This window comes from Saccopteryx leptura, chromosome X, assembly GCF_036850995.1.
Source record: "Saccopteryx leptura isolate mSacLep1 chromosome X, mSacLep1_pri_phased_curated, whole genome shotgun sequence".
NCBI classification, from domain to species: domain Eukaryota; kingdom Metazoa; phylum Chordata; class Mammalia; order Chiroptera; family Emballonuridae; genus Saccopteryx; species Saccopteryx leptura.
This window is the reverse complement of record NC_089516.1, coordinates 55,432,717-55,459,856: the sequence shown is the minus strand read 5'-3', so window position 1 is coordinate 55,459,856 and position 27,140 is coordinate 55,432,717. Positions and strand designations below refer to the sequence as shown.

Genomic DNA, 27,140 nt, shown 5'->3' with positions numbered 1-27,140 from the left:
TGCTGTGCTGTGTCATAGTTTTAAGTGGAAATGTTTTATTTGTTACAATGTTTTTATGTGCAATAAAAGCTAATGTGTGTGAGGGCAGGATGTTAAAATTGTTACCAGTGTGTAATACTGACTTTTGTTGTGTTACTTGAATTCTGACAAAATAGATCTTTGTGGCAGGGGCTTATAAGGCTAGGCCTCTGGAGTCCTCTTTTAACCGTGTTTATCATGTAATTCATGCTAAAGAATGCAGCAACAACAATAATAACAAAGTGGTTAGTTGTTGTCAACCCTATGTAAGTAAGATGTTAAGTCACCTTCATGTCTGCATGCTGAATCCAAAAACCAGAAGTCCTAATCCTAATGATAAGTTAAGCAAAATCAGCCCTGTTTAGTATTTCTTAGAACACAGATGTAACAGTTACATCTAGTGGGTCATAGCTTATATTTTTTCATAACTTTCCTTCCATTTATTTCAGAATATTCATAAAGCAAGACAAAGATTGGTAATGTGCATGCATTTGAGTTTCAGTATCAAATGTTAAAAATTAACCTATTTCCATCAAATGAAAACAATGTGGATTTTGATAGAATAATTTATTGACTTCAGTTTAAAATTTTTAATCTTATTGAAGCCAATGAAGTAGTACAAAAAAAGCAGATTAAGTCAAATTCTTATGATTCTAGTTGGTCTTTGTTTAATCTTTTTTTCACCATGTTTTCTTTCACACTTGAGAATCATTGCCTTCCCCCGATTCACATTGTTAAATACATTTTAGTGTTTGGCTTTACATTTGCATGAACTTTGAAATGCTGTGTGTTTTTTGTTGTTTAATGACTCATTTTCTGTTTTTAAAAAAATTTATCAAAGAATGATTCCATTTTCTTTGTATTTAAAAATAAAAATTAAAAAAGAAACTGGCTGCATTTAAGAAATTATCCTTCTTTGAAGGGTAGCAATACCAATTGTGTACTAAATTCAACCTGATATAAAGTATAAAAATGTATTAAGTAACAATGTTATTGACAAAAATAAAGGATGGGAAATAGTATATTTTAAGTCTTTTTTACTTCTTCATTGATTGCCTTTCAAAGAAATATAGTCATTGAAACCAAAGTTTCATCCCTGGCTTGTTCCCTCAGTGGTAGAGAATTGGCCCACCATGTGGAAGTTCCAGGATTGATTACTGGTCAGGGCACACAGGAGAAGCGACCATCTGTTTCTCCACCCCTCTCTGTTCCCTTCTCTTGCCCCACCCCTTTCTCTTCCCCTTCTGCAGCCATGGCTCAAATGGATGGAACAAAGTTGGCCCCTGGTGCTGAGGATGGTTCCATGGCCTCTCCTCAGGCACCTAAATAGCTCGGTTGCTGAGTAATGGAGCAGTGGCCTAAAGTGGGCAGAGCATCACCTGGTAGTTGGCTTGCCACGTGTTTCCCAGTTGGGGCGCATGTGGGAGTCTATCTCTCTGCCTCTCCGCCTCTCACTTAATAAAAAAAAAAAAGAAAAGAAAAAAAAAAGAAACCAAAGTGTCATGAAGGAAAAATATATATCTACGCTAAATTTTAATAATTTAGCCTTAGAGACTTGATGCAACTTTTAAAAGGGGTTATAATCTTGTCATCTTTAGTATTCATATTCTTTATACTATCTGCTAACTAAACATTCAATTTTTAAAGTTTCAACAACTGATTCTATGAAGAACTTAAATTAAGAACAGTGTACCTTTAAGGCAACGGTTCTCAACCTGTGGGTCGCGACCCCGGTGGGGGTCCAACAACCAAAACACAGGGTCGCCTAGAGCCATCGGAAATACATATTTTATTTAAAAATGTATTGTATAATAAATATGTATTTTCTGCTGCTTTAAGGGATTGAGAAAAATTTAAATGAAGATATGTGACTCCTTATTGGTTTTTTTGAAGCATGCTGGTACACTAATTAGAAATATTTAATATGATATTGATTCACAATTCACAGTAATAATTAGCAATAAGCAATAAGTACCAGATTATATGTATATGTATACTTATACATATAATATATATTTTCTCTCCAGCAAGTGATATATGCATGTACATGTTTGTGGAAATTTTGGTAACCCATTGGAGTTGATCTCTGGACAATGTAATAATTCTTGAGACTTTATGAATGCTTATACTATAAAATACATGTCTATGAATTGCTTTTGTATTTTGGCTTGATTTTGCCCATTACGTCGTCACTTTGGTGTGCTTTATTTTCTATGAGCATATTATGTGTCTGATTTGTTCCTTTACTATAAGCTACAGTATGTATTGCTTGATTTTAAAAAGACAGTACATTCTTTGAAATCCATGATGTTTTCTTTTCATTTTTCTACCCCAACACAAATACAGAATAAGATACGCTATTTTAGGTTGAGGATGCTATAGCTGACGTATAGATTTCCTTACCTCCAAGGGGTAAAATGTTGATTTGCAAAGCCATAAAAGGTGTTTTAACTTTTACATGTTTACTGTCTCTTTAAAAAAGAAGTTCTGTCCTTTCACCTGTATGTTTGCATGTGTTTTTCTTTGCTTTTTCTTGTCCATGCACCTGGTGCTGTGCAGGAGATTCAGGAAGAACACAATGGCTACCCTTCTGAAGCTGAAGCTGATCAGGTGGCAAGTTCTACATGCTCATCTGTTTGTAGCTACAGATTGTATATTTAGAAGCCATTTCATACTAGATTCTAGACGATAAGCAAATGCTTTTACCAATACAGCCTGCCCTCCTGTCCAAGTTTGATAGATTCTGTTATGACATTATTTGAAAAAATTGGTTTATCCAACATTTTATCACTCAGAAATTTGTTCATCTGTATTTCTCGCTTTTGCCACATAGGCTTATTGATGAGCTAATGAGCATGACAGGATTCTGAAATGCCTTTACAAAGACTTAGAGGGGACAGACGCATATAATAAATGTGCTCCTTGAGGGTTTTGACTTTGCTTTCTTCAAATGTGCATGGTCCATGGCCTGTGTTGGTACCTGGTACCTTGTAAGTATTTGTGGATTGAGTCTGTGTAGTTTGTAATCAGAAGAAAAAAATTATTTGAGTACCCTTGAGTGCTTACAGTACTTCTAGACCTGGAGTCTTTTAAAGCAGCAGAACTTTCTCCAAAGCTTATGAAAAAACTCACTATTTGAAAGCGGTAGAAGTGCAGTTCCAAGGAAATGTGGCTACCTCCCGTACTCGGCTATGCCTTTGCCTGGCCCACCCTCCTTTGGTTACTCTGGAATCACCTTTAAGAGCCTGATTTGAAAACCACTGTATTTGGCATGCAGTTGTTATAGAAACTGCCCACCCAGCAGCATAGATTCAGATGAGGAGAAAAGTTGTGGACAGGCCTGGGACATCCCATACGTTTGAGTCCTCGAGGACAATTTCAGGGAACTGATGGGCTTTCAGCTGGACCTTCAGGGTCACTGGAACATGACGTGGATGGTATCATCAGAGGAAATTCCTCAACTGGGAAATACTTGGAGCAGAGGCATCAAGAAGAATGAGTGTGTTCATGAGATCAACTGTTGTTCACAAGAATCTGTTCTTTGATTATGCTGAACATGGGTTGGATAAATCAAGGGTCAAATCATGTCCTATGAAACTTGGTAGTTGCAATCAAAGCTTAATGTAGTATAAGTGTGAGTCCCACTTCTTAATACCAGTTTTATAAAGGGAATCTACTGTACTCTCCAAACAATGAACCTATAAAAACTTCTCTTGAATTCCTATGCTAAAGCTAAGTGTGTTTCCTACATGAAATAACCCTTTTACGGGGAAATCTAAATCAGTGGGATCATTTATTTGTTTTATTCTGAGAGTAGCTTTCTCATCACTTACAAAGCATGCCCCAGGTTGAGTTATTATTAGTGAGAGGTTTGTCTCACTGTCTCACCAACACAGTCATGCTTTATAAAATTACACTGATATTTCAAGGCAAATTCAATGTGGCTTTCAGAAGAGAAGAGAAGCATTTGATCTTCAGCCTCTATTTTAAGAGCCTTGCACGTTCTCAGAATGGTCCCAATTACCGCTTTCTCCCATCTACAACATTTTGCTAGCTAATTCTGGGTTGAGGACTTTAAAGTATTTGATATGGCTTGATATAAGGCTTAAAAGTGAGCCACATTTCCCCCTACTTCTTCCAGATACAGTTGTTTAGGACAACTTGCTTTAATAAATATTTCAAAATTACCTATTCCCATTTATTTTAAAATATGAGATAAGGAACTTATGACTATATAATATATGACAATATTTAGCCATTAAAATAAGCTTTAACAATAGACTACTTAAAGTAATACAAAATTTGATAGTGATTAAAATGTCTTTCTCTCATTGCAACTACATATTATAAAATTAGTCTCTAGTTCAAGCAATAGATTAAAGAAGGTGACTTTCAAATTAAGGCTTTTATTAAGGATTTGTGATTTATTTTTAGTGTTTCTAAAACTAGACATTTGAAAGTATAAAAATATTGGTTTATGCATTAGTGTGTAAAATGTATTTTCAAATCAAGTGTGAATATAAAAAACACTTCCCCATGTCTCCTTTAACACTTTTCTACATTTCTAATTTTTTTTTACTAAAAAGTGTCATAAAAACCAATCTGGACTAAAAATTCAAATGAAATGAAATTGTTTGGACATAAACTGTATTATTTTAACCATGTTCTTGATTAGGAGGAGGACGGACTGTGTCATTTTGTGCCCTCCCCATAAATATATCCTGACCAACATTTAGCATTGAATTTGCTTTTTGTATTTTTACCTTTCCTTTTTTTATTTAAAAAAATTGATGAAACTACTATGTATAGTGTTTTTAAATTGAGTTCCTTTAATAAGTCATATTGAAATATTCTTATAGTTGTGAAAATAGTTTTGTTTTTTGTTTTTGTTTTTGTTTTCATTTTTCTGAAGCTTGAAACAGGGAGAGACAGTCAGACAGACTCCCGCATGCGCCCGACCGGGATCCACCCGGCACGCCCACCAGGGGCGACGCTCTGCCCACCAGGGGGCGATGCTCTGCCCATCCTGGGGGTCGCCATGTTGCGACCAGAGCCACTCTAGCTCCTGAGGCAGAGGCCACAGAGCCATCCCCAGCGCCCGGGCCATCTTTGCTCCAATGGAGCCTTGGCTGCGGGAGGGGAAGAGAGAGACAGAGAGGAAAGCGCTGCGGAGGGGTGGAGAAGCAAATGGGCGCTTCTCCTGTGTGCCCTGGCCGGGAATCGAAACTGGGTCCTCCGCACACTAGGCCGACGCTCTACCGCTGAGCCAACTGGCCAGGGCAATAGTTATTTTTAATTAAAATTTTTTTTTCAGATTTTATTTGTTAATTTTTGGAGAGGAGAGGAGAGGGAAAGAGAGAAAGAGAGGGAGAGTGAGAAAGAGAAGGGAGAAGCGGGAAGTATATTCTAGTAGTAGTTGCTTTCTGTATATGCCTTGACTGGGCAAGCCCAGGGATTTGAACTGGTGACCTCAGCATTCCAGATCGATGCTTTATTCACTGTGCCACCACAGGTCAGGCTATTTTGAATTTTTAATAATTTTTATTAGAGTTAAAAAATTACCAGGTTTTAATGTTTGCTTTACAAAATTATGCTGAAAACTTAGTTTGTCCTGAACTCTAGTGGCCTTCTGAAGTTAACAGGTAATATTTTTTGGAGAAAGCAGCTCCTGGTCAAATAGGTATGGGAAATACAACATACGTTAGCACCCTCTTCCTGATTTGGCATACATTGACATGCTAATGACTTATCTCACATTTAAAAAAAGAAGTTTACCTTGTTTTCTTTAATCCTGCATTTTCCAAACTTTTCAAACAAACAAACAAACAAACAAAGACCTATTCACAACTCTTGGGAATTTAATGCTCTGTGAAACACAATGGAGATTTCTGGGGTTTTGAACACATTATTCTTAACACATTGTGTCAGGGACACCAAAGAGGAAGTAACCATTTCCGTGGCAGCATCGCAATGGGTAGCAGTACCTTGGAAGAGGCCTTGAGTTCAGGCTCTGGTCCCTGGCTTTGTAGTTCAAGAGCACCATTTTCTCAGCTCCCCTGAGTTCTCTGGCATTACCCAGCCATACTCATAGGAGAGTGGCTACTGGTGGCAATCTGGACATTTAGAACTGTGGGCATGCACTCACATTTATACCTATCTATCCAAGATATGTTTTTCCTAGTGTCATTTCAGCCAGGAAATGTAATAACCTGATTAGCAATTTACTTGGTATGCGTGGAGTCAGCACAAAGTGAATTGATTTGGGAAAAACCTGATGAACACAGTGTGCTCCACAGTGTTGATTGAAATACTCTTGTCTACCACATGAGGGTGCACTTTCTCATGGCCTGGATCAGATACACACTGACAAGCTCCTGTGCTTTGCATATACACATCAGGTAGCTGGGCTACAGTACAAAAGCCTACAGCTTTTCTTAGTAATATGGCTGCCCTGAGACCTGAGACTTGAGACCTGAGACCCCTGCCTGACTACGTTAGTTTTCAGAGTTTTCCACACTGTCTCATACGCTGGGTTAAGCACCTACATCTGATGTTAATTTTATTTGTTTTGGTTTCATACTCAGAAGGTAACTTTCTTTTTTCTTTATTTCCAAATTCTGGGACACCTTTGAGCTTTCTATGTAGTGATTACAGTATCTATTATGTCAAGCCATTCCTGTATTAATGCTTTCTAACTGTGAACTTTAAATATGTGTAATAATTTGCTAGAATATGTAGCATGGTGTCCTGTGATGCAGAGCTTTGAAATTGTTTTGTAAGGGGAGGGGGTATATATTTTGCATGCTTCTGTTGCTTTGTAATGAGAACACAAAACACCATTATTATTCCCACGTTTACAAAAGGAAAGTGAAATTTACTCCTGTTTGACTTTTGCCAGGCTCTGAGGGATGGAAATAAACTGGCACAGATGGAAGAAGCACCACTTTTTCCAGGAGAATCAATTAAGGCCATTGGTAAGTCTAATGCACAATTTGCTTATGGTGATCTGTAAAATCGCATGGCACTTTCCTTGTGAGCACAGGTGATCTAAGTGCTAAAGATCAGCCAGACCAATTTCATTAGGGAACAAACGGACTAGTTCTATTCATTCTTATTAATGTCCTTTTGACCTTACTGATCCCATCCTTGGTTTTGGCATTCTTTCTGTCTTTGGCTTCTGGAACTGCATTCACTCCTGGAGGTCCTCTATGGCCAAGGTCCATGAGTTTAGTATCTATATATTTTCTTCTATATAACTTATTGTTTCAGATCTTATATTTAGATCTTTGATCCATTTTGAATTAATTTTTGTGCAGAGGAGCAAACTCTAGTCAGGTTTTATTCTTCTAGTCCTGCCTCCATACTGCTTTGGGAATGATCTGTTTAAAATGCAGAGCTAGCCTGACCTGTGGTGGCGCAGTGGATAAAAGCGTCAACCTGGAAATGCTGAGGTCACCGGTTTGAAACCCTGGGCTTGCCTGGTCAAGGCACATATGGGAGTTGATGCTTCCAGCTCCTCCCCCCTCCTCTCTCTCTCCCTCTCTCTCTCCTCTCTAAAAATGAATAAATAAAATAAAATTAAAAAAATTAAAATGCAGAGCTAATTATGTCATTCCTCTGTTTCTTCACCTGACAGCAAACTACACAGATTTAGAGTAAATATGAAGAGTGTTGACACATTATGTACCTGGAAAACCAGCATCACAGTCAAGTTAATGAACATATCCTTCACCTCCTAGGAGTTTCCTTAGGCCTCTTTATAAACCTTCCCTCCTGTGACTTTTCCCCATTCCCAAACACTATAGGCTTGGTTTTATTTTATTAGGTTTTCTAGAAATATAATCATTGAGTATATTTTCTTTCTTGTCTAGGTTCTTGCACTTAACATCATTATGTTGATACTCATTAATATTGTGGCATGGGTCAATAGTCATTCCTTTTTATTGCTGAATACTATTCTATTATATGATGCACCACAGTTTGCTTATCCTTTCATCTATAAATGAACATTTGAGTTTTTTTCCTATTGTTTGACTATTACCAGTAAAGCTGCTATGAATATTCATGAACAGTTCATCTCTGTCCTGATGTCCTATCATCCTCATGCACTCTTTGATTCAGCCATAGTAACCTCCAATAACTGGCTGCTCTCTCTTTCCTCCTCCCCCAACCTCCTCCTTGCTGCTTCCCTGCTGAGTTAAGCCAATCTTTTCTGACTTCTTACCATAATGTGTCCACATGGTTTGATAGCACTTATCAAGCTACAATATAATGATCCTTTTCAATGTATTGTTACTCACAGGTTATGGGCTACTTATGGGTAGGAACTGTGTCTAGTTATAACTGGAACCTCAACAATAGAAGCTGCTGGGTACGTAATGAGTCATAAAAAACTTTAGTAAAAATGTTTGTCTGGATGACAACTTTAGTACCTTTAGTTGGTCCACTTGGACTCATCTGTAGCTATGTATGTTCCTGTCATGCCATTGAAATGACACTTTAGGAAGATTGTGAAGGTGTGGCATCTTTGTGATAGGTGTGAGGTTCTTAATGCTCATAAGAATCAAATGTGCTGTTGATATCATATTAAATATGGTAATATTGATATTCACAGTAAGAAAATAAAAATCTATATGGATGCTGATAAGGAATTTGAAGCAAAGAAGTCTTTTACCACCATTGGATGTGGTTCTAGTATTTGTTATCTGAAAAGCAGTTGCTTTTTGGAGGTGCATTAGGGGACAGTTTTTAGCTTTAGTTTTCATTAGCAGTAATTTACTAAATGGTAGCTCAGGGTCTCCAGAATTTAATTAATATGTCTTTGATATGATTAATTGATCACTCAAGGAAAATGTTAACCACCAGGAAGAAATGAGAAAATGTAGCTTATTATGAAGCCATTCACTTAATGCATCATTAAGTACCAAAATACAATTCTGTTTGGGGAAAAAAAAGGATTTTTATTAGATGACTATCTACATCTTTATTTAAAGTAATAACAAATTAAATATTTCTAGAAAACTAGAATCATATATATTTGGAAACTCATGTTAAGATGTATTGAAGTATAAGTCTATAGTAGTAGTTTCTACTTTGAATTTTTTTTTTTTTTAGTGAAAGATGTCATGTATATCTGCCCATTTATGGGAGCCGTGAGTGGAACACTGACAGTGACGGACTTTAAGATGTACTTCAAAAATGTAGAGAGGGTGAGTTTTTAAAAGTGTGTTTTATTTTTAAAAACACTTCAGGCCTGACCAGGTGGTGGTGCAGTGGATAGAGCATTGGACTGGGACACAGCGGACCTAGGTTTGAAACCCTGAGGTGGCCGGCTTGAGTGTGGGCTCATCTGGTTTGAGCAAGGCTCACCAGATTGAGCCCAAGGTCGTTGGCTTGAGCAAGGGGTCACTTGGTCTGCTGGAGCCCCCTGGTCAAGGCACATATGAGGAAGCAATCAATGAGCAACTAAGGTGCCACAATGAAGAACTGATGCTTTCAGCCCTCTCCCTTCCTGTCTGTCTGTTCCTATCTGCCCCTCTTTCTGTCTCTCTCTCACACAAATAACAAACAAACAAAACAAAACAAAAAAACAACTTCAGAAGAAACCTGACCTGTGGTGGTGCAGTGGATAAAGCATCGACCTGGAATGCTGAAGTTGCCAGTTCAAAACCCTGGGCTTGACTGGACAAGGCACATATGGGAGTTGATGCTTCCTGCTCCTTCCCCCTTCTCCCTCCCTCCCTCCCTCTCTCTCTATCTCTCTCTCTCAAATGAATAAAGTTGTAAAAAAATAAATTTAAAAATATTAAAAAAATACTTCAGAAGCAAGTAAATAATAAAGAAGAAAGTAAGAAGTACTCTGTAATCTCATCACCCTGAGATAATCAGAAGGTGAGTTTTAAGATGTGTACATTTACAAATATTGTATCTTGGGGAAAAAAAGCTGTTAAAGTAGCATTTATACCTGGAGGGGAAGTTTAGTTGTAGTCTCAACATCTACTTCAGAAGACATGTTATAAGTCAGACTTCAGTTCTTAGCTAGGACAAAGAGGAAATGTGAAGTAAACAAACATGTTTTAAAGCCAGTGAAAACTTAAAATATAAAAACTCTCTGTTGATTTATACTAATAGGTATTCATCTTAATTTGTAAATTCAGGACCCACATTTTGTCCTTGATGTTCCCCTGGGAGTGATCAGCCGAGTTGAGAAGATTGGAGTGCAGAGCCATGGGGACAATTCTTGTGGTATAGAGATAGTATGCAAGGTATGGTATCAACACTAGTAAAACTGCAAGAAGCAACCAGCTGGGAACTTTTTCTGACACATTTTTCCTGGTCTTTGGACAGAGTAATTTGTATTATTAGTAATTCAAATGTTTTAGGACAGATAGCTCTTCAAATCTTTATCAACCAACTCGTACCACCATGTAAGTCACTGAAGTAAAACTCTTCTTTTCTCTTGATGTATTCTAATTAGCATGGACCTATACCCAGTGGTGGGAATAAAATAATGTAACAACAGGTTCTCTGCCCTAATGACCGTTTTAAGGATAAAAAAAAATGATATACTGAAAGGTACTTTATTATTTCATTCATTTAATACTTAAGAATAATAAAAGAGGTACACAAAAGTAGATTATGTTATAAGAAAGAGATTTAATATTAATGAAAAACTATTAAATAATATCTGACAAAAAACAATAAAACTGTTGTTTAAGATATTTCCATTTGCTTCTTGATTGGCATCCTCACTTGCAATTTTTTTCACCTATGGACAGAATGAACATTATTACGGATGCTTAGAATATGCTGTTGTGCAGATGAATGTTAACAAGTAGTAAGGAAAATAAATTTGTGATTTCCACATCGGGCAGCTTCCTAGGTGCCCACCTTAGAGAGAACCCTGATTACAAGTGCCATTTTAACAACCGGTTTACCAAGCTCAACAAAAAATTAGGTATCGGTTCTGCCAAACCAGTGGCAACTGGCTGAATCCCACCACTGCCTGTAACCTATATGCTGATATTATTCATTACAGTTCAGAAAAAGTGAGTGGAAAGCACAGAGCCATATTTTTTTTTCCAGTTTGTTGTTTTAAGACTAATCTTCAGAACAGTGGATGGTCAGAGACTTCCTAAAGTGCCAACAATGCAGTGGCCGTTGAACAATGTGGGGCTTAGGGGCCTGCACTGTTGAAAATCCACATATGATTTTTGTCTTCCCCAGAACTTAAGTACTAATTGCATACTGTGGACCAGAAGCCTTACTGGTAATAGTTGATTAAGACATATTTTGTGGGCCCTGGCTGGTTGGCTCAGCGGTAGAGCGTCGGCCTAGCGTGCGGAGGACCCGGGTTCAATTCCCGGCCAGGGCACACAGGAGAAGCACCCATTTGCTTCTCCACCCCTCCGCCGCGCTTTCCTCTCTGTCTCTCTCTTCCCCTTCCGCAGCCAAGGCTCCATTGGAGCAAAGATGGCCCGGGTGCTGGGGATGGCTCTGTGGCCTCTGCCTCAGACGCTAGAGTGGCTCTGGTCACAACATGGTGACGCCCAGGATGGGCAGAGCATCGCCCCCTGGTGGGCAGAGCGTCGCCCCATGGTGGGCGTGCCGGGTGGATCCCGGTCGGGCGCATGCGGGAGTCTGACTGTCTCTCCCTGTTTCCAGCTTCAGAAAAATGAAAAAAAAAAAAAAAAAAAAAAAGTAAAAGACATATTTTGTGTGTTATATATACTATATGCTGTATTTTTACAGTAACATAAGCTTAGAAAAAGAAAATGTTACTAAGAAAACCATAAGGAAGAAAAACTGTGTTTACAATATTTAATGAAAAAAAATCTATGTATAAGTGAACCCACACAGTTCAAACCTGTAGTGTATAAGGGTCAGACTGTATTAATAAATTCTGTGATTATAAACAATTATATTTCTTGGGTATGTTGGAATTTTCACCTGAGCTCTGCTTATTTTTGGTTTTATGCCCTTCCTCCAATGGGTTAATTAGAAATGGATATGATAACTTGAGTGATAATTACTCACTTAAGAAACACCTTAACTGATGTTTTTATTGGAAATACAATTTATCAATAACCTAATAATATCTGAAGTATTAGGAAAGAGTTCCTCTATGCAGAATTGGCAAGGTGCCTTTCAAACTTGAGGGTTGGGTTCCTGCCTATCTGTTTGCTTTGGTCAAATCTCTGAGGACAGCTCCCTCTGGTTGGCCCAGGACTTCAGTTGACATGCCTTTTTACAAGAGTGTGGTGGTTACCAGGGGCAGGGGAAGGGAGGAGAGGGAGGGGGTGGGGGGAGGAGAAGAGCACAAAGAAAACCAGATAGAAGGTGATGGAAGACAATTTGACTTGGGGTGATGGGTATACAACATAATCAAATGTCGAAAAAACCTGGAGATGTTTTCTCTGAATCTGTGTACCCTAACTAATCAATGTCACCCCATTAAAATTAATAAAATTTTTTTTTAAAAAAGAAATCCCTTTTTAAAAGAAGCCTCTTACTCTTTCCAGTCATAGATCTTTGGGCTCATTTGGCTTGCTTTGGGCACTGCATGGCCGTGCTGGCCTTTGATAAATTCCCGGTGTCCTTCTTGGGCCATGATTCCACCTGCGGAACTGTGTAAAGCAGCTGCAGAAGTTCAAGCAGATGGGTGACTTGATTAGTTCTGAAATTTTGAAACAAGTCATTTCTCGACTCAGAGCTCTTCAGTAGCTCCCTATTATCCTTAGGCTAAAGGGAAAACTTACCAAGACCTTGCCGGTCTGGACCTGACTTACGTTCCTCCACAGCTTCATCTCCAGCCATCTTCCCCTCCTTGCTATCCCAATTACTCTGTTACTCACACTCAAAACTGCCCCTGCACACACTCTGGGGTCTTTGCACATGTTCTTTCCTTTGTTTTTCTGTGTTTTCCTTTACGAGCAATCCTAAATAGGAATTCAGCTCAATCAGCAACCAAGGTGTTTGTGTGTAGCCAGCATAACTTTGAGGGAGGCTACACTAGGAAGTTATGTCACTTAGGCAGGTATCCTGTGGCTGTTTCACTGATGTGTTTATGGCTAAGGTGAGCAGCTGATAATACTTGAACATGGTTTCCAGCCTAAAATTATGAGGGCCATGCTCCCAGCCCTATCAGCTCATGCCTGAGAGCCTTACAAGGTATGGGGTTTGTTTTTTATACAGGTGATAATACAATTCAAAAGATAAAAAAAACTGTGTGTAGAAAAAAGTCACTTTCCACTCAACATCCAGCTGCTCTGTTACACTCCCTACAGGCACCCACTGTTACCAGTTTCCACTGATGTGGACTATACTTTAGTCTTTGAAAATATCCTGTCCTTTCTTTTTCCCCTTAACATATCTCAGAACCCCTTGCTATCAATACATATAATGAGCTATTTCTTGTTTTTAACAGCTCTCGAGTATTCCATTGACATTCATTAGTAACATAGATTTCAGCTAAACATTCTGTAGCATTTGAACTGTTGATTATGCTCTATAGCCATCACCCAAAGTCAAATCCTTTTCCATCACCTTATATTTGTCCTTCTTTACACCCACACCCCCTCTGACACATCTCCCTCCCCTGGTAACCACTTCCCTTTTATCTATGTCTATGAGTCTCAGCTTTATATCCCACCTATGTGTGAAATCATACATTTCTTAGCTTTGTCTGATTTACTTACTGTATTTCAATCAGTATAATGTTCTCGAGGTCCATCCATGTTGTCATAAATGGCAGTACTTCATCATTTCTTATGGTTGAGTAGCATTCCTTAGTATATATGTACCACATCTTCTTTATCCAGTCTTTTTTCGAGGGACACTTTGGTTATTTTCATGTCTTGGCCACTGTGAATAATGCTGCAATGAACATGGGGTTGTATGTGTCTTTATGTACCAATGTGTTCAAGTTTGGGGGGTATATACACAGCAGAGGGATTGCTGGGTCATATGGTAGTTCTATTCTTAATTTTTTGAGGAACCATCATACTTTCTTCCATAATGGCTGTCCTAATTAGCCTTCCTAACAGCAGTGAATGAGGGTTCCTTTTTCTCTACAGCCTCTCCAACACTTGTAATTACCTGTTTTGTTGATAATAGCTAATCTAACAGGTGTGAGGTAGTATCTCAGTGTAGTTTTTGATTTGCATTTCTTGAATAGCTAGTGAAGATGAGCATCTCTGCATATATCTGTTGGCCATTTGTTCTCTTGGGAGAAATGTCTGTTCAGGTCCTCTCCCCATTTTTTTTTTTTTTTGTATTTTTCTGAAGTTGGAAACGGGGAGGCAGTCAGACTCCCGCATGCGCCCGACCAGGACCCACCCGGCATGCCCACCAGGGGGCGATGCTCTGCCCATCTGGGGCGTTGCTCTACTGCAACCAGAGCCATTCTAGCGCCTGAAGCAGAGGCCACGGAGCTGTCCCCAGCATCCGGGCCAACTTTGCTCCAGTGGAGCCTCGGCTGCGGGAGGGGAAGAGAGAGACAGAGAGGAAGGAGAGAGGGAGGGGTGGAGAAGCAGATGGGCGCTTCTCCTGTGTGCCCTGGCTGGGAATCGAACCCAGGACTCCGAGTGCCAGGCCGATGCTCTACCACTGAGCCAATCGGCCAGGGCCCTCTCCCCATTTTTAATTGGGTTGTTTTCTTGTTTGTTGCTGAGCTTTGTGAGTTCTTTCTATATTTTGGATATTAACCCCTTATTGGAGCTGTTGTTTGAAAATATCATCCTCATTTAGTTTTGTTGTCAGTTTCTTTTGCTGTGCAGAAGCTATTTAGTTTGATAGGCCCTTTCATTTATTTTTGCCTTTACTTCCCTTGCCTTTGGGGTCAAATTCATAAATTGTTCTCCAAGGCCAAGGTCTATGAGCTTAGTACCTATGTTTTCTTCTGTGTAATTTATTGTTTCAGATCTAATACTTAGGTTTTTGATCCATCTTGAACTAATTTTCTATATGGGGACAAACTGTAGTCAAGTTTCATTCTTTTGCATGTAGCTTTCCAATTTCCCCAGCACCCTTTATTGAATAGGCTTTCTTTCCTTCATTGTGTGTTTGGCTCCTTTGTCGAAGATGATTTGTCTACATATATGTGGTTTTATTTCTGGGCTCTCGATTCTGTTCCATTGGTATGTATGTCTGTTTTTCTGCCAATACCATGCTGTTTTGATTATTGTGGTTCTATAGTATAATTTGAAGTCAAGTAGTGTGATACCTCTGGCTTCATTCTTTTTCTTCAGGATTGCTTTGGCTATTCGGGGTTTTTTGTGGTTCCATACAAAATTGATGATATTTTGTTCTATTTCTTTAAAAAATGACATTGAGATTTTGATAAGGATTGCATTAAATTTATATATTGCTTTGGGTAATATGACTATTTTAACTATGTTGATTCCTCCAATCCATGAACATGGACTTGTACTATTTTTTCATTTCATTGTATCTTTTTCAATTCTTTCAATAATGCTTTGCAGTTTTCAGTATATAGGTCCTTCAAACGGTCATAGTCTCTTCATGACAGAGTCCTTGCTATTAGTACTGGCAAGAAACCTCTGCCACATTTTTATTTTATGGACGGTGCAAGATCTGTAATTGATTTCTTTAGTAATCTAAAGCTCACAATTGATTATGTGGCACCTCTTTAGGAAGTAAGCTCATAGGATATTATGGGATGTCTTTTACATACTAAGCTATTTCTTGGTTGCATCTGATATTTTTTTTCCCAAAACATCCCCTTTGTTCCCATTTCCTCACTTAATTAAAAAAAAATTTTGTTGGAGGTGTATTTGTTAATTAGCTTTTAGTTACGGCAAGATGGAGTATAACATGAGGAATGAATAAAAATATTTTATTGATCTCTTTAGCATGATATCTGCCTCATAGGTAGGCAGATTGATAAATGTTTTGCTAATTGTTTAACAGGATATGAGAAACTTGCGACTTGCTTATAAACAAGAAGAACAAAGTAAACTGGGAATATTTGAAAACCTCAAGAAACATGCATTTCCTATTTCTAGTGGGCAAGTAAGTATACCAAAAATAATTTTTTTTGTGTGCTTTTGTGGGGATCCCAAATTTCATGTTTAATTATTATTTTTTCCAGAGGTTGCCTTTATATTTTTTTTCTATTTTGGTATCTAGTATTAGAATATTTAAAATTCATCAATTCTTTGTAATGATTAAGAAAACTGCATATATGTTGCTCCAAAATTTACAAATAAAATAGGAATCTTAATACATTTAGTTCATCTTAATATATTCAGCTCATAACTGAATGAAAAGCTTTAATATCGGGTATGTGACATAGCAAAGAAATACTGACATATGCGTGTTGTGGTTTTTGTATCCAGACACTCTTTGCATTCAACTATAAAGAAAAATTTCCAGTTAATGGATGGAAAGTTTATGATCCAGTAGCTGAATATAAGAGACAGGTAAAGTATGTTTCTTATCGAACTAAAAGGAATATGTCATCTTTTTTATCTTCTAAAAGGTTAGAAATGTTGTGGAGAAGAAACCTAGCTTGTAGGTTCTTCATGTCTAGGATACCCTGTTCTCCCTGTGCCAAACCTTTGACTATACCACATCCTTTTCCAGAGGCAAGTGGAGTACAAGGACTGGGGTTTAAAAAGCAAATTGACCAGAGGGTTTTTATTAGATATTCTGGTAATGAGTTGATTAAATAAGGATCAAAACCAATGGTATAAATTATATTTTATGTAATTTAATGATATGATATATAATTTAATGATATATAATCTGTTATATGTTTCTCTACCAGAAGCTCTTTAGTGCATTATCAGTTTTAAGATCTTCCAATAAGATTATTCTCATGACATTTAATCTTTATCTCTGCCAGATAATTGGTATGGTGATATATATTACTTATTTTATACATTTATAAGACATTTATGTTTCTCTAAAGGACTTTCGTGACTTATTTTCAAAAACAATACTATGTTCATTCTTTATAGAAACACTATAAGAAATGTGTAGGACTGGGATGCTAGTATATAGTTTTCATTTTTTAGTATGTTTGGAAATTCTTATGCTTCATGAGATTTTTTAAATCGGTAGGAAATGGATCATATTAGGTAAATATATATTTAAAATTTTAACTAACACTGAACAAATTGTAAATAAATTTTAGTAGGAAATAAGAAATGGATGTGGTTCATGGTTAGTACTTGTTGGAAGTAACATTGTGCTTTCCCTCTGTCTGACCCTGCACAGGGCTTGCCAAATGAGAGTTGGAAAATATCCAAAGTAAACAGTAATTATGAGCTCTGTGACACTTACCCTGCCATCATTGTCGTGCCAAGTAGTGTAAAAGATGATGACCTTTCAAAAGTGGCAGCTTTTCGGGTAAAAGGCAGAGTCCCTGTAAGTAATAGATGTCATAGGTATAAATGTATATTGTATTAGATAGTATGGAAAGAAGAGAGAAAATATCTAGTGAACAAAATGGATAGTAGAAAAATAAACCTAGGCCCTAGCTGGATTGCTCAGTGGATAGAATATTGTTCTGGTGCACCAAAGTTGAGGGTTCGATCTCTGGTCAGGGCACAGTGACTGTACAACTGATTGGAGCAAATAAGTGGAGTAATGAGTTATTGCTTATCTCTCTCTCTGTCTCTCTCTCTCTCTCAAATCAGTGGAAAAAATTTAAAAAGCCCAGTAACCTGAATGTATCTTTGATTTGCAAGAACTATCTAATTATGTAGACCATTCTGTTTGCTGACTCGGCCTTGTATGACTTCATATTGCTAAGTACAAAGGTAACTTGAATTTAACTCTCAAAACAGTAGGGGATAAAAAAGGATAGCAAGAAAGAGTTAGCATGCTACTGCTTTAATGATTTATATCACTGGTTTCACTGACTCATCCTAGAGAAAAGACTCTCTTTCTTAGATACTGCATACAAGGCTGCAGCTGCATGGGAGGGACACCATTATGAAAAGAAACAGAGGAGCCAGCATGGGGTGGATTTTTAAAATCAGCTTTATTAAGGATTAATTGGTATACAAAAACAGCACATTTTTAATGTGTACAATGTGATGAGTTGGACATATGTATACCCCTGTGATACTGTCCACCTCAACCCAGGAGGAAGTGAACTTATTTTTTATTCATTTGAGAGGAGAGAGAGAGAGAGAAAGAGAGAGTTTCGAACCAGTGACCTCAGTGTTCAGAACAATGCTTTATCCACTGTGCCACCACAGGTCAGGCTGAACTTTTTTTTAAACAGAATTTATTGGGGTGATATTAGTTAACCTGCTTATATAGGTTTCAGGTGCCCCGTTCTACAACACATTTCTGTACACCGTGATGTATGTTCACCACCCCAAGTTAAGTGTTTGTCCATCACTATCCCCCCATACCCTCCTCCACCTTCCCCCACAACCACCACACTGTTGTCTGTGTCCATGAGTATTTTATTTTCCTTTTTTTTTTGGTCTTTTTTGTTCAATTCCTCCACCCCCTCACCCAGTCCCCGTCCCTAGACAGCTGTCAGCCTGCTCTATGTGTATGAGTCTGTGTCTATTTTGCTTGTTAGTTCATTTTGTTCTTTAGATTCCACAAATGAGTGAAAGCATATGCTACTTCTTCTTTCCAGCTGGCTTATTCGAAGCAAACATTTTTGAGCCTGGAGTTTGTAGTCTGGTACAACCTGAATCTCTTGGCCACTGAAGGAAACAGGAGATTTGGGGATATAGCTTTATATTTATAAGAGACTATATATTCACTTTGTCCTCACCAGCCACATGTGTCATTGTTGAGATACAAACTTGTTTTTAAATTAGGAGACAAATTAAAACTAGTCAATCAAATAGGAAAGGTGCTTGATGTTAGTAATCTTTTAACTTAGTTGCTGTTTTTCTTAGAATCATAGAAGTTTAGATATGGAAGGGGATTTTTAAGCTTATCTAGTCAAACTTCTTTCAACCTGACCCAAACATTGTGCTTCATAGCCACTATCATTGCCGTTGATTGGCCTGACCCCTCATTTTGAGGAAAATATGCGAAAGAAGCTGTGTTTGAGAAGATAATTGGTTTTTTTTTCTTCTTTTTTTAAGTGTTACATGGTAATTAGAGCACATACTGTTTTAGGAACTGTACTCATATTTGTTACTTACAAACACTAGGTTTTGTCATGGATTCATCCAGAAAGTCAGGCAACAATCACTCGGTGCAGCCAGCCACTAGTGGGTCCCAGTGATAAACGCTGCAAAGAAGATGAAAAATATTTGCAGACAATAATGGATGCTAATGCACAATCTCACAAACTTACTATCTTTGATGCCCGACAAAACAGTGTTGCCGATACCAACAAGGTACATTCTCAACATTGCAGAACCAGTTGGTCTTATGTACTGTCTGTAAATTATTATTCAGTTCAAATAACCTGTTGACTTCCTCCCTATCTGAAGGTGGAATCTTTCTGAGTAGCCCATAGCTATTCCTCCCTGGGATATAGCCTATGGATGTCTCATGTGGGTTGAGATCTTGTCTCTCTCATTGTTTCTATACAGTCTTGTCTGCTGAATTAATTAAACAAGACCCAAAAAGAGAATTATCACCTTAAGAATCAAGTAAGTATTTTAATGAAATGATCATGAGGCCCTTGGATGTCCCTTTAAACTGTGAAATATGGTGATGGCTTGATTAATTCATATCTGGTCTGAAGCTCTGTTAGAATGGAGACAACCGTATGAAACTAGGCGAATATATGAGTGAGACATGAATATGTTCTCCCTCAGAGTTTTCAGGAGGAACTAACATTGCCAAAATGTTGATCTGTGAGTGAATAAATCTGTGCTGTTTTAAGCCCCACACTTTTTGGTCCTCTGTTACTGTAGCTCTAGGAAGCTTATCCAACACCTTTACATTACTGGAATAAATCTTGTTCATGGTGCACAGTCTCCTTAATATACTGCTGGATTCAGTTTTCTAGAGGTGTTTTCTAGAGGTTCTTTTCAGTCTAGTCTCCACATCATGGGCAGAGTGATCTCAATGTACAGCTTTGGTGTGTGCCCTCAGTTTCTTGAAGCAAGTCAGGGTTTTAAACAAGTGACCTCTGCATGCCAGGTCGATGCTTTATCCACTGTGCCACCTCAGGTCAGGCACGAAAGCTTTTTCAGTCATATTTCTTTTACACAAAGTGAACATGGAGGGAAGAAATTTAGTTTTAACCTAATACATTTGAGGCAGCTGTGTGGGAAAGATAAAGCTCTGGAGCTCAGAAGGAGGTCACACTGAGTTTGAGATTAGGGCCCAGTTGCCTGGTGGTGGTGGTTGCAGCCTGTGGGAGCACTGGGTGTCTTGAGCAGGGACCAAGCACCAAACACTCAGAAATGTTGTCTGGAGGGCAAGAGAGGGACTCTGTGAAGGAAGTAGGCATCTAAATAGTGGGAAGAGATCCCAAAGAGAGGAGTGTCCAGGAGGAAGACTGGGTTAGAAGGGGGAGTTTTAGTTCTGGCTGCTATAACAAAACACCATAGACTAAGTGGCTTATAAACAACACAGTTCTGGAGGTTGGAAGTGCAAGATCAGGGTACCAGCAGATGCCGTGCAACAATCAAGGGTGTGGGCAAAAACTTAGTTTTAAAACTAAGCCTTAGGCTATAATAATTGTTAGTGTATAAAAATGCCTCTGATTTCTGAGTATTAATTTTATATCCTGCCACCTTGCTGAATCCATTTATCAGGTTCAGTAGTTTTTTGACTGAGACTTTAGGTTTTTCTCTATACAATATCATATCATCTGCAAATAATGATAGTTTTACTTCTTCTTTTCCAACTAGAATGCCTTTTATTTCTTCTTCTTGTCGAATTGCTGTGGCTAGGACTTCCAGGACTATGTTGAATAAGAGTGGTGAAAGTGGGCACTCCTGCCTTGTTCCTGATCTTAAGGGGATTGCTTTTAAGTTTTGCCCAGTGAGTATGATGTTGGCTGTGGGTTTGGCATAGATGGCTTTAATCATGTTGAGGTATGTTCCCTGTATTCCCACTTTGCTGACAGTTTTGATCGTGAATGGGTGCTGAATTTTATCAAATGCATTTTCTGCAACTATTGAAATTATCATGTTTTCTCCTTCCTTTTGTTTATGTGATGAATCACATTGACTGATTTGCAAATATTGTTACCAGCCTTGCCTCCCCAGAATAAATCCCACTTGATCATGGCGTATGATTTTTTCCATATATTGTTGGATCCAATTTGCTAATATTTTGTTTAGGATTTTTGCATCTATATTCATCAGGGATATTAACCTATAATTTTCTTTCTTTGTGTTGTCTTTGCCTGGTTTTGGAATCAGAATTATGCTCACCTCATAAAAGGAGCTTGGAAGTCTTCCTTCCTCATGAATTTTTTGAAATAGCTTGAGAAGGATAGGTGTTAGTTTTTCTTTGAATATTTGGTAGAATTCACTTGTGAAGTCATCAGGCCCAGGACTTTTCTTTGTTGGGAGTTGTTTGATAATTGTTCGATCTCATTTGTTGTAATCAGTCTGTTTAGGTTTTCTGATTCTTCCAGATTTATTTTTGGAAGATTGTATGTTTCAAGGAATTTGTCCATTTCATCTAGGTTGTCTAGTTTTTTGGCATACAGTTCTTCATAGTATTTTCTTACAATTTTTTTTGTATTTCTGTTGTGTTAGTTGTTATTTCTCCACTCTCATTTCTAATTTTATTTATTTAAGTCCTCTCTCTTTTTTTCTCGGTAAATCTAGTTAAAGATTCATCTATCTTGTTTACCTTTTCAAAGAATCAGCTCCTAATTTCGTTGATCTTCTGTATTATTTCTTTAGCCTCTATGTCATTTATTTCTGCTCTGATCTTTATTATTTCCTTCCTTCTACTACATTTGGGCTTCACTTGCAGTTCTTTTTCTAGTTCTTTTAGATGCAGGATCAAGTTGTTTATTTGAGCTTTTTCTAGCTTCTTAAATTATGCTTATAGTGCTATGAACTTCCCTCTCAGTACTGCTTTTGTTGTGTCCCATAAATTTTGAGTTGTTGCATGCTCATTATCATTCATTTCTAGGATTTTTTTTATTTCTTCTTTTATCTCTTTCTTAGTCCATTTGTTATTTAACAACCTGCTACTTAGTTTCCATGTGTTTGAGAATTTTTGAGTTTTTCTGTTGTGATTGATTTCTAGTTTCATGCCATTGTGATCAGAGAAAGTGCTTGATATGATTTCAATCTTCTTAAATTTGTTGAGATAACTTTTGTGCCTAACATGTGGTCTATCCTAGAGAATGTACCATGAGCACTTGAAAAGAATGTATATTCTGCTGCTTTAGGGTGAAAGGTTCTGAAGATATCTATTAAATTAAGTTGATCTAATAATGTGTCCTTTAAGTCTGCTGTTTCTTTGTTAATTTTCTGTCTTGAGGATCTATCTACTGATGTTAGTGGGATATTGAAATCCCCTAGTATTATAGTATTGCTGTTGATCTCACCCTTTATATCCATCAAAGTCTGTTTTATATATTTAGTTGCTCCTAGAGTAGGTGTGTAGATATTTATGATGGTTATATCTTCCTGTTGGATTACTCCCTTTATCATTATGTAGTGCCCTTCTTTATCTCTTACTATATACTTTGTTTTAAAGTCCATTTTGTCTGATATCAGTATTGCTACCCCAGCTTTTTTTTCATTTCCATTTGCTTGAAATGTTTTTTTCTATCCTTTTACCTTCAATCTATGTGCATCTTTTATTTTAAGGTGTGTTTTTTGTAGACAGCATATGTACGGGTCCTATTTCTTATCCATGCAGCTACCCAATGTCTTTTGATTGGATCACTTAATCCATTTACATTTAAAGTTATTATTGATATGTAGTTTTTATTGCCATTTTATTCTTTAAAGCTGTATTCTTCTTTTGCTATATTCTTTTCCCACTTTGTTCTGTTTACAGCAGGCCCCTTAACATTTCTTGCAGCACTGGTTTGGTTGTAATGAATTCCTTCAGTTTTTTATTTGTCTGGGAAGCTTTTTATCTCTCCTTCAATTTTAAATGATAGCCTTGCTGGATAAAGTAATCTTGGTTGTAGGTTCTTGTTCTGCATTACTTTGAATATTTCTTGCCATTCCCTTCTGGCCTCAAGTTTTTCTTTTGAGAAGTTGAATGTCATCCTTATGGGGGCTCCTTTGTAGGTGATAGCCTTTTTTTATTTCTCTGGGAGCTTTTAATATTTTCTCTTTATCACTTAGGTTTGGTATTTTAATTATGATGTGTCTTGGTGTAGGTTTCTTTGGGTTTCTCTTTAATGGAGTTCTCTGTGCTTCTTGATCTTGTGATAGTTTCTCCTGCATTAATTTAGGGAAGTTTTTAGCTATGATATGATTGTACAAATTCTCTGTCCCTGTTCTTTCTCTTCTTCTTCAGGAACCCCTATGATATGGTTGCTTTTTCTCTTCTTGTTGTCACAGAGCTCTCTAAGAGTTTCCTCAGTCTTTTTGAGTCTCTCTTTTTTTCTTCTCTGCTTCCATGCTTTCATTCCACTTGTCCTCCAACTCGCTGATTCAGTCCTCAGCTCCATCCATCCTGTATTTAATTCCTTCCATTGTGGTCTTCATTTCTGATATTGTATTTTTCATCTTCGACTAATTCTTTTTTAATATTTCAATGTCCTTTTTTATACTTGCTATTTCTTTATTTAGGTGTTCGTGATGACCATCCATTGTTGTTCTAAGATTCCAAAGCATCCTTACAATCATTATTTTGAACTCTGCATCCGGAAGTTTGGGTATTTCCATATCACTCAGTTCATTTCCTGGAGATTTCTCTTGTGGTTTCATTTGGATTGCACTTCTCTGTCTTCTCATTATGTCTGTGTGTTTGGGTCTATTGTTTGTAGAGCTGGTTGAGTCTAGGCTTGGTATTGTCTGCCTCCAGTATTCAATTGTGTTATTTCTAGTTCTTCTTGGGTTGGCATCAGCTATTATTTGTAATCTACTTTGGGATTTGGGCCTCTTTGAAGTCTTGATGTGTTTTTTTTCTTATCAGATGATAGTCTTATTTACTGATCTCAGCAGGGGGCTTATTTGAAACTGTATCTGGGAATGCCGTGGGTGTAACCTGAGACTCTGAAGGCCTGATCTGCCAGTTACTCTCTCTGGGGGCAGGGTGTCTTCTCAGCTGCAGTACAGGGAGGTGTATCTCAGATCTCCATGGAGACCTGAGTTACTGCCCCTCCTCCCTACTTCTTCTTTTCAGCTGTGTCTTCTTTGCACTGATTGGAGCTGGAGAGATGTCTGGAGATCTGTGACCTGGAAGTACTTTAATCTTTTGTTTTGTGGAAGGATCAGCCCCTTCCCCAGCTATGGCCACCTCCAGCACTGGATGAATTAGCTTCTCAGGTTGTCCCATGCATTCCTCTGCCCCTCACTGTCTGTCTCTCTCTCTCCCCTTTCTTTTTGGAAGACAAGCCCACCCTTTCAACACACCTCATTCCCTGGTTGACAGGCAAGTGGCTGTGAGCAATATTTTATGCTCTTTTCCTTGGAGTGAGAGCCCTCTGGACTCTCAGCCTCACCCCCCCCCCTCTGTTCCTGTAAGTAGGGGAGATTCACTCACTTCCTACCAGGTTTGGTGTGGCTTCTTCTTTGCTCTTTGGTTTTTGAGAGCTGTTCTTGTAGTCCAGAGTTGGTTTTTCATGCTGAGTGTTCCTAAATTAATTTGTAATCCAGTTTGGTGGTGTGAGCTGGGCGTCTGTGCATCTGCCTACTCCGCTGCCATCTTCAGGTCTCTGTTGTTGTTTTATTTGAGAGAGAGAGAGAAAGGAAGAGGAGAGAGAGGAGAAGCATCAAATTATAGTTGTATCACTTTAGTTGCTCATTGATTACCTCTCATAAGTGCCTTGACTGGAGTTTCATCCAAACCAGTGACCCCTTGCTCAAGCCATCGACCTTTGGGCTCAAGCCAGTGACTTTGGGATTATGCTGATGATCTCACAGTCAAGCTGGTGAGCCTGGGGTTTTGAACTGGGGACCTCTGAGTTTCATGTTGACACTCTGTTGTTCACTGCCACCACTGTGTGAGGCTGACATAGTTATAATTTTTTTCCTTTGAAAATACTCTTTTTCTTTTTATTCTTTCAATCTATAGCTGCTCATCTAAGTATTTTGCTTTGTATTTCTTAAATATTGGCCTTCTTCAGGTTCTTGCCCTTTACTTTTCTTCTTACATTACACGTTGTCCTTGAGCACCATGTGCCAGACCTCTGTCCTCCAATATCATCCACATGCCTGTGACTTCATATTAATATGCACAGCTCAGACCTCTCTTCTGAGCTCCAGTCCTGTGTCTTCCGCAGTCTGAAGTTCTCTCCACTTGTATTTCTCATACGCATTTTGTGCTCACTATACTCAGAGCCAAACACTGTTTCTTTTTCAATAGTCTGTATCCCAGTAAACGATACCACCATCTCTCAGGCTGTGCAGTCCACAATCATGGGCATCACTGTCACCTCCTGTGTTACCCAGTTCTATTGTCGCAATCAGCCTCCATGTCCTGTATCTTAAATATCTCAAATCAGGTGCATGTCTCTTCCCTACTGCCTCCATCATGATTCCTTCTGCCTAATGACCAACTGTCTTTGAGCTGGTTTACCTGCACAGGGTCCAACCTCCTCCAGTACCTTCTATCCCCACGAAGCCAGTGATGATTCCATAGTGTATGTCTGATCCAGAACCTGACCACTCTGGCCTCCTCTCTCCTTATTCTCACCACTTCCCTTACTGTTCTTTGCTGACCTTCTTACCTGCCTCTTGGGCAGCCACAACCTCACCCATCTCTGGTCATCTAAACATGATTACCCCTCCACCTTGTGTGTTTTTGACCTTCCTTTCCACAGCAAAGCTTTCCTGACTTGTGTTCTCTTCTCAGTGTAGACGTGTCTTCTGCCTACCCTGGTGGCCCTATGCTCTCCTACAGTAAAAGACTTGCCCCTGTTCTGTACGCGCACCTCTTCTTACCCACTTACACCACTAGATTTTGAGGGCCTTGAGGACCATAGTCTACACTTGTTCATAATTCTTGCTCCAGTATCTAGCTCAGGGTTGAGCATTAGTACCCATTTGGTAAATGGTTGGAGCCTAAATGATGAGTGTTGTCTTTGGGTCCACAGATGCATTTATTGCTTTTATTGATATAAAATTCATGTAACATAAACTTGCCGTTTAAACATTCCAAAGTTTTACAATTCAGTGACTTTCAATATATTCACAATGTTATGCAATAATTACTATTGTCTAATTCCAGAATGCTTTTATAGCCCCAAATGGGAAACCTTGTGCCTGTTGGCAGTCACTACCACCCTCTGCCCTCCCCCATACCCTAGCAACCACTAATTTAATTTACTATATAGATTTCCTTGTTCTGTACATTGCATAAAAGTGGAATCATACAATAGTAGTCTTTCACGCCTGGTATCTCTGACTTAGAATATAATGTTTTCATGTTATAGCATGGAACAATATTTAACTCCTTTGCATAGCTGAAAAATATTCTATTCTATAGTTACATCATAATTTGTTTATCCATTCATCCATTCATGGACATTTGGGTTGTTTTTACCTTTTAGCTATTGTGAATAGTGCTGATGTGATCATTCATGTACAAGTTTTTGTTTAAATACCTGTTTTCAATTCTGTGGAACTAGAATTGCTGTGTCATATGTTGATTCCATATTTAACTTTTTGAGGAACCATCAAAATTGTTTCCAGATACTACACAATTTTAATTCCCACCAGCAATGTATTATTAGGGTTTCAGTTTTTCTACCTTCTCATCACAGATGTGTTTTGAGTGTTTTTTTTTTGTTTTTGTTTTTTTTATACAGGGACAGAGATAGAGTCAGAGAGAGGGATAGATAGGGACAGACAGGAGCAGAGAGAGATGAGAAGTATCAATCATCAGTTTTTCGTTTTTGACACCTTAGTTGTTCATTGATCGCTTTCTCATATGTGCTTTGACCATGGGCCTTCAGCAGACCAAGTAACCCCTTGCTTGAGCCAGCAACCTTGAGTCCCAGCTGGTGAGCTTTTGCTCAAGCCAGATGAGCCTGCACTCAAACTGGCGACCTCGGGGTCTTGAGCCTG

At 38.2% G+C, this 27,140-nt stretch overlaps 1 protein-coding gene across 6 annotated transcripts in view; it reads left to right on the top strand.

Annotated features, from left to right (window-relative positions):
• Nucleotides 1-27,140, top strand: part of MTMR1 (myotubularin related protein 1) — a 100,260-nt gene that overhangs the window by 32,646 nt on the left and 40,474 nt on the right. For 2 of the 6 annotated variants that reach the window (XM_066356164.1, XM_066356158.1), the window contains exons 4-12: nucleotides 468-494; nucleotides 2,578-2,628; nucleotides 6,917-6,992; nucleotides 9,133-9,227; nucleotides 10,176-10,283; nucleotides 15,949-16,050; nucleotides 16,377-16,460; nucleotides 17,260-17,409; nucleotides 19,173-19,361. In XM_066356164.1, the coding sequence (XP_066212261.1) occupies nucleotides 468-494; nucleotides 2,578-2,628; nucleotides 6,917-6,992; nucleotides 9,133-9,227; nucleotides 10,176-10,283; nucleotides 15,949-16,050; nucleotides 16,377-16,460; nucleotides 17,260-17,409; nucleotides 19,173-19,361 (882 nt within the window). The remainder of the gene's footprint in view (nucleotides 1-467; nucleotides 495-2,577; nucleotides 2,629-6,916; nucleotides 6,993-9,132; nucleotides 9,228-10,175; nucleotides 10,284-15,948; nucleotides 16,051-16,376; nucleotides 16,461-17,259; nucleotides 17,410-19,172; nucleotides 19,362-27,140) is intronic. The other 4 variants (XM_066356162.1, XM_066356161.1, XM_066356160.1 and 1 more) reach the window with 3 other exon arrangements.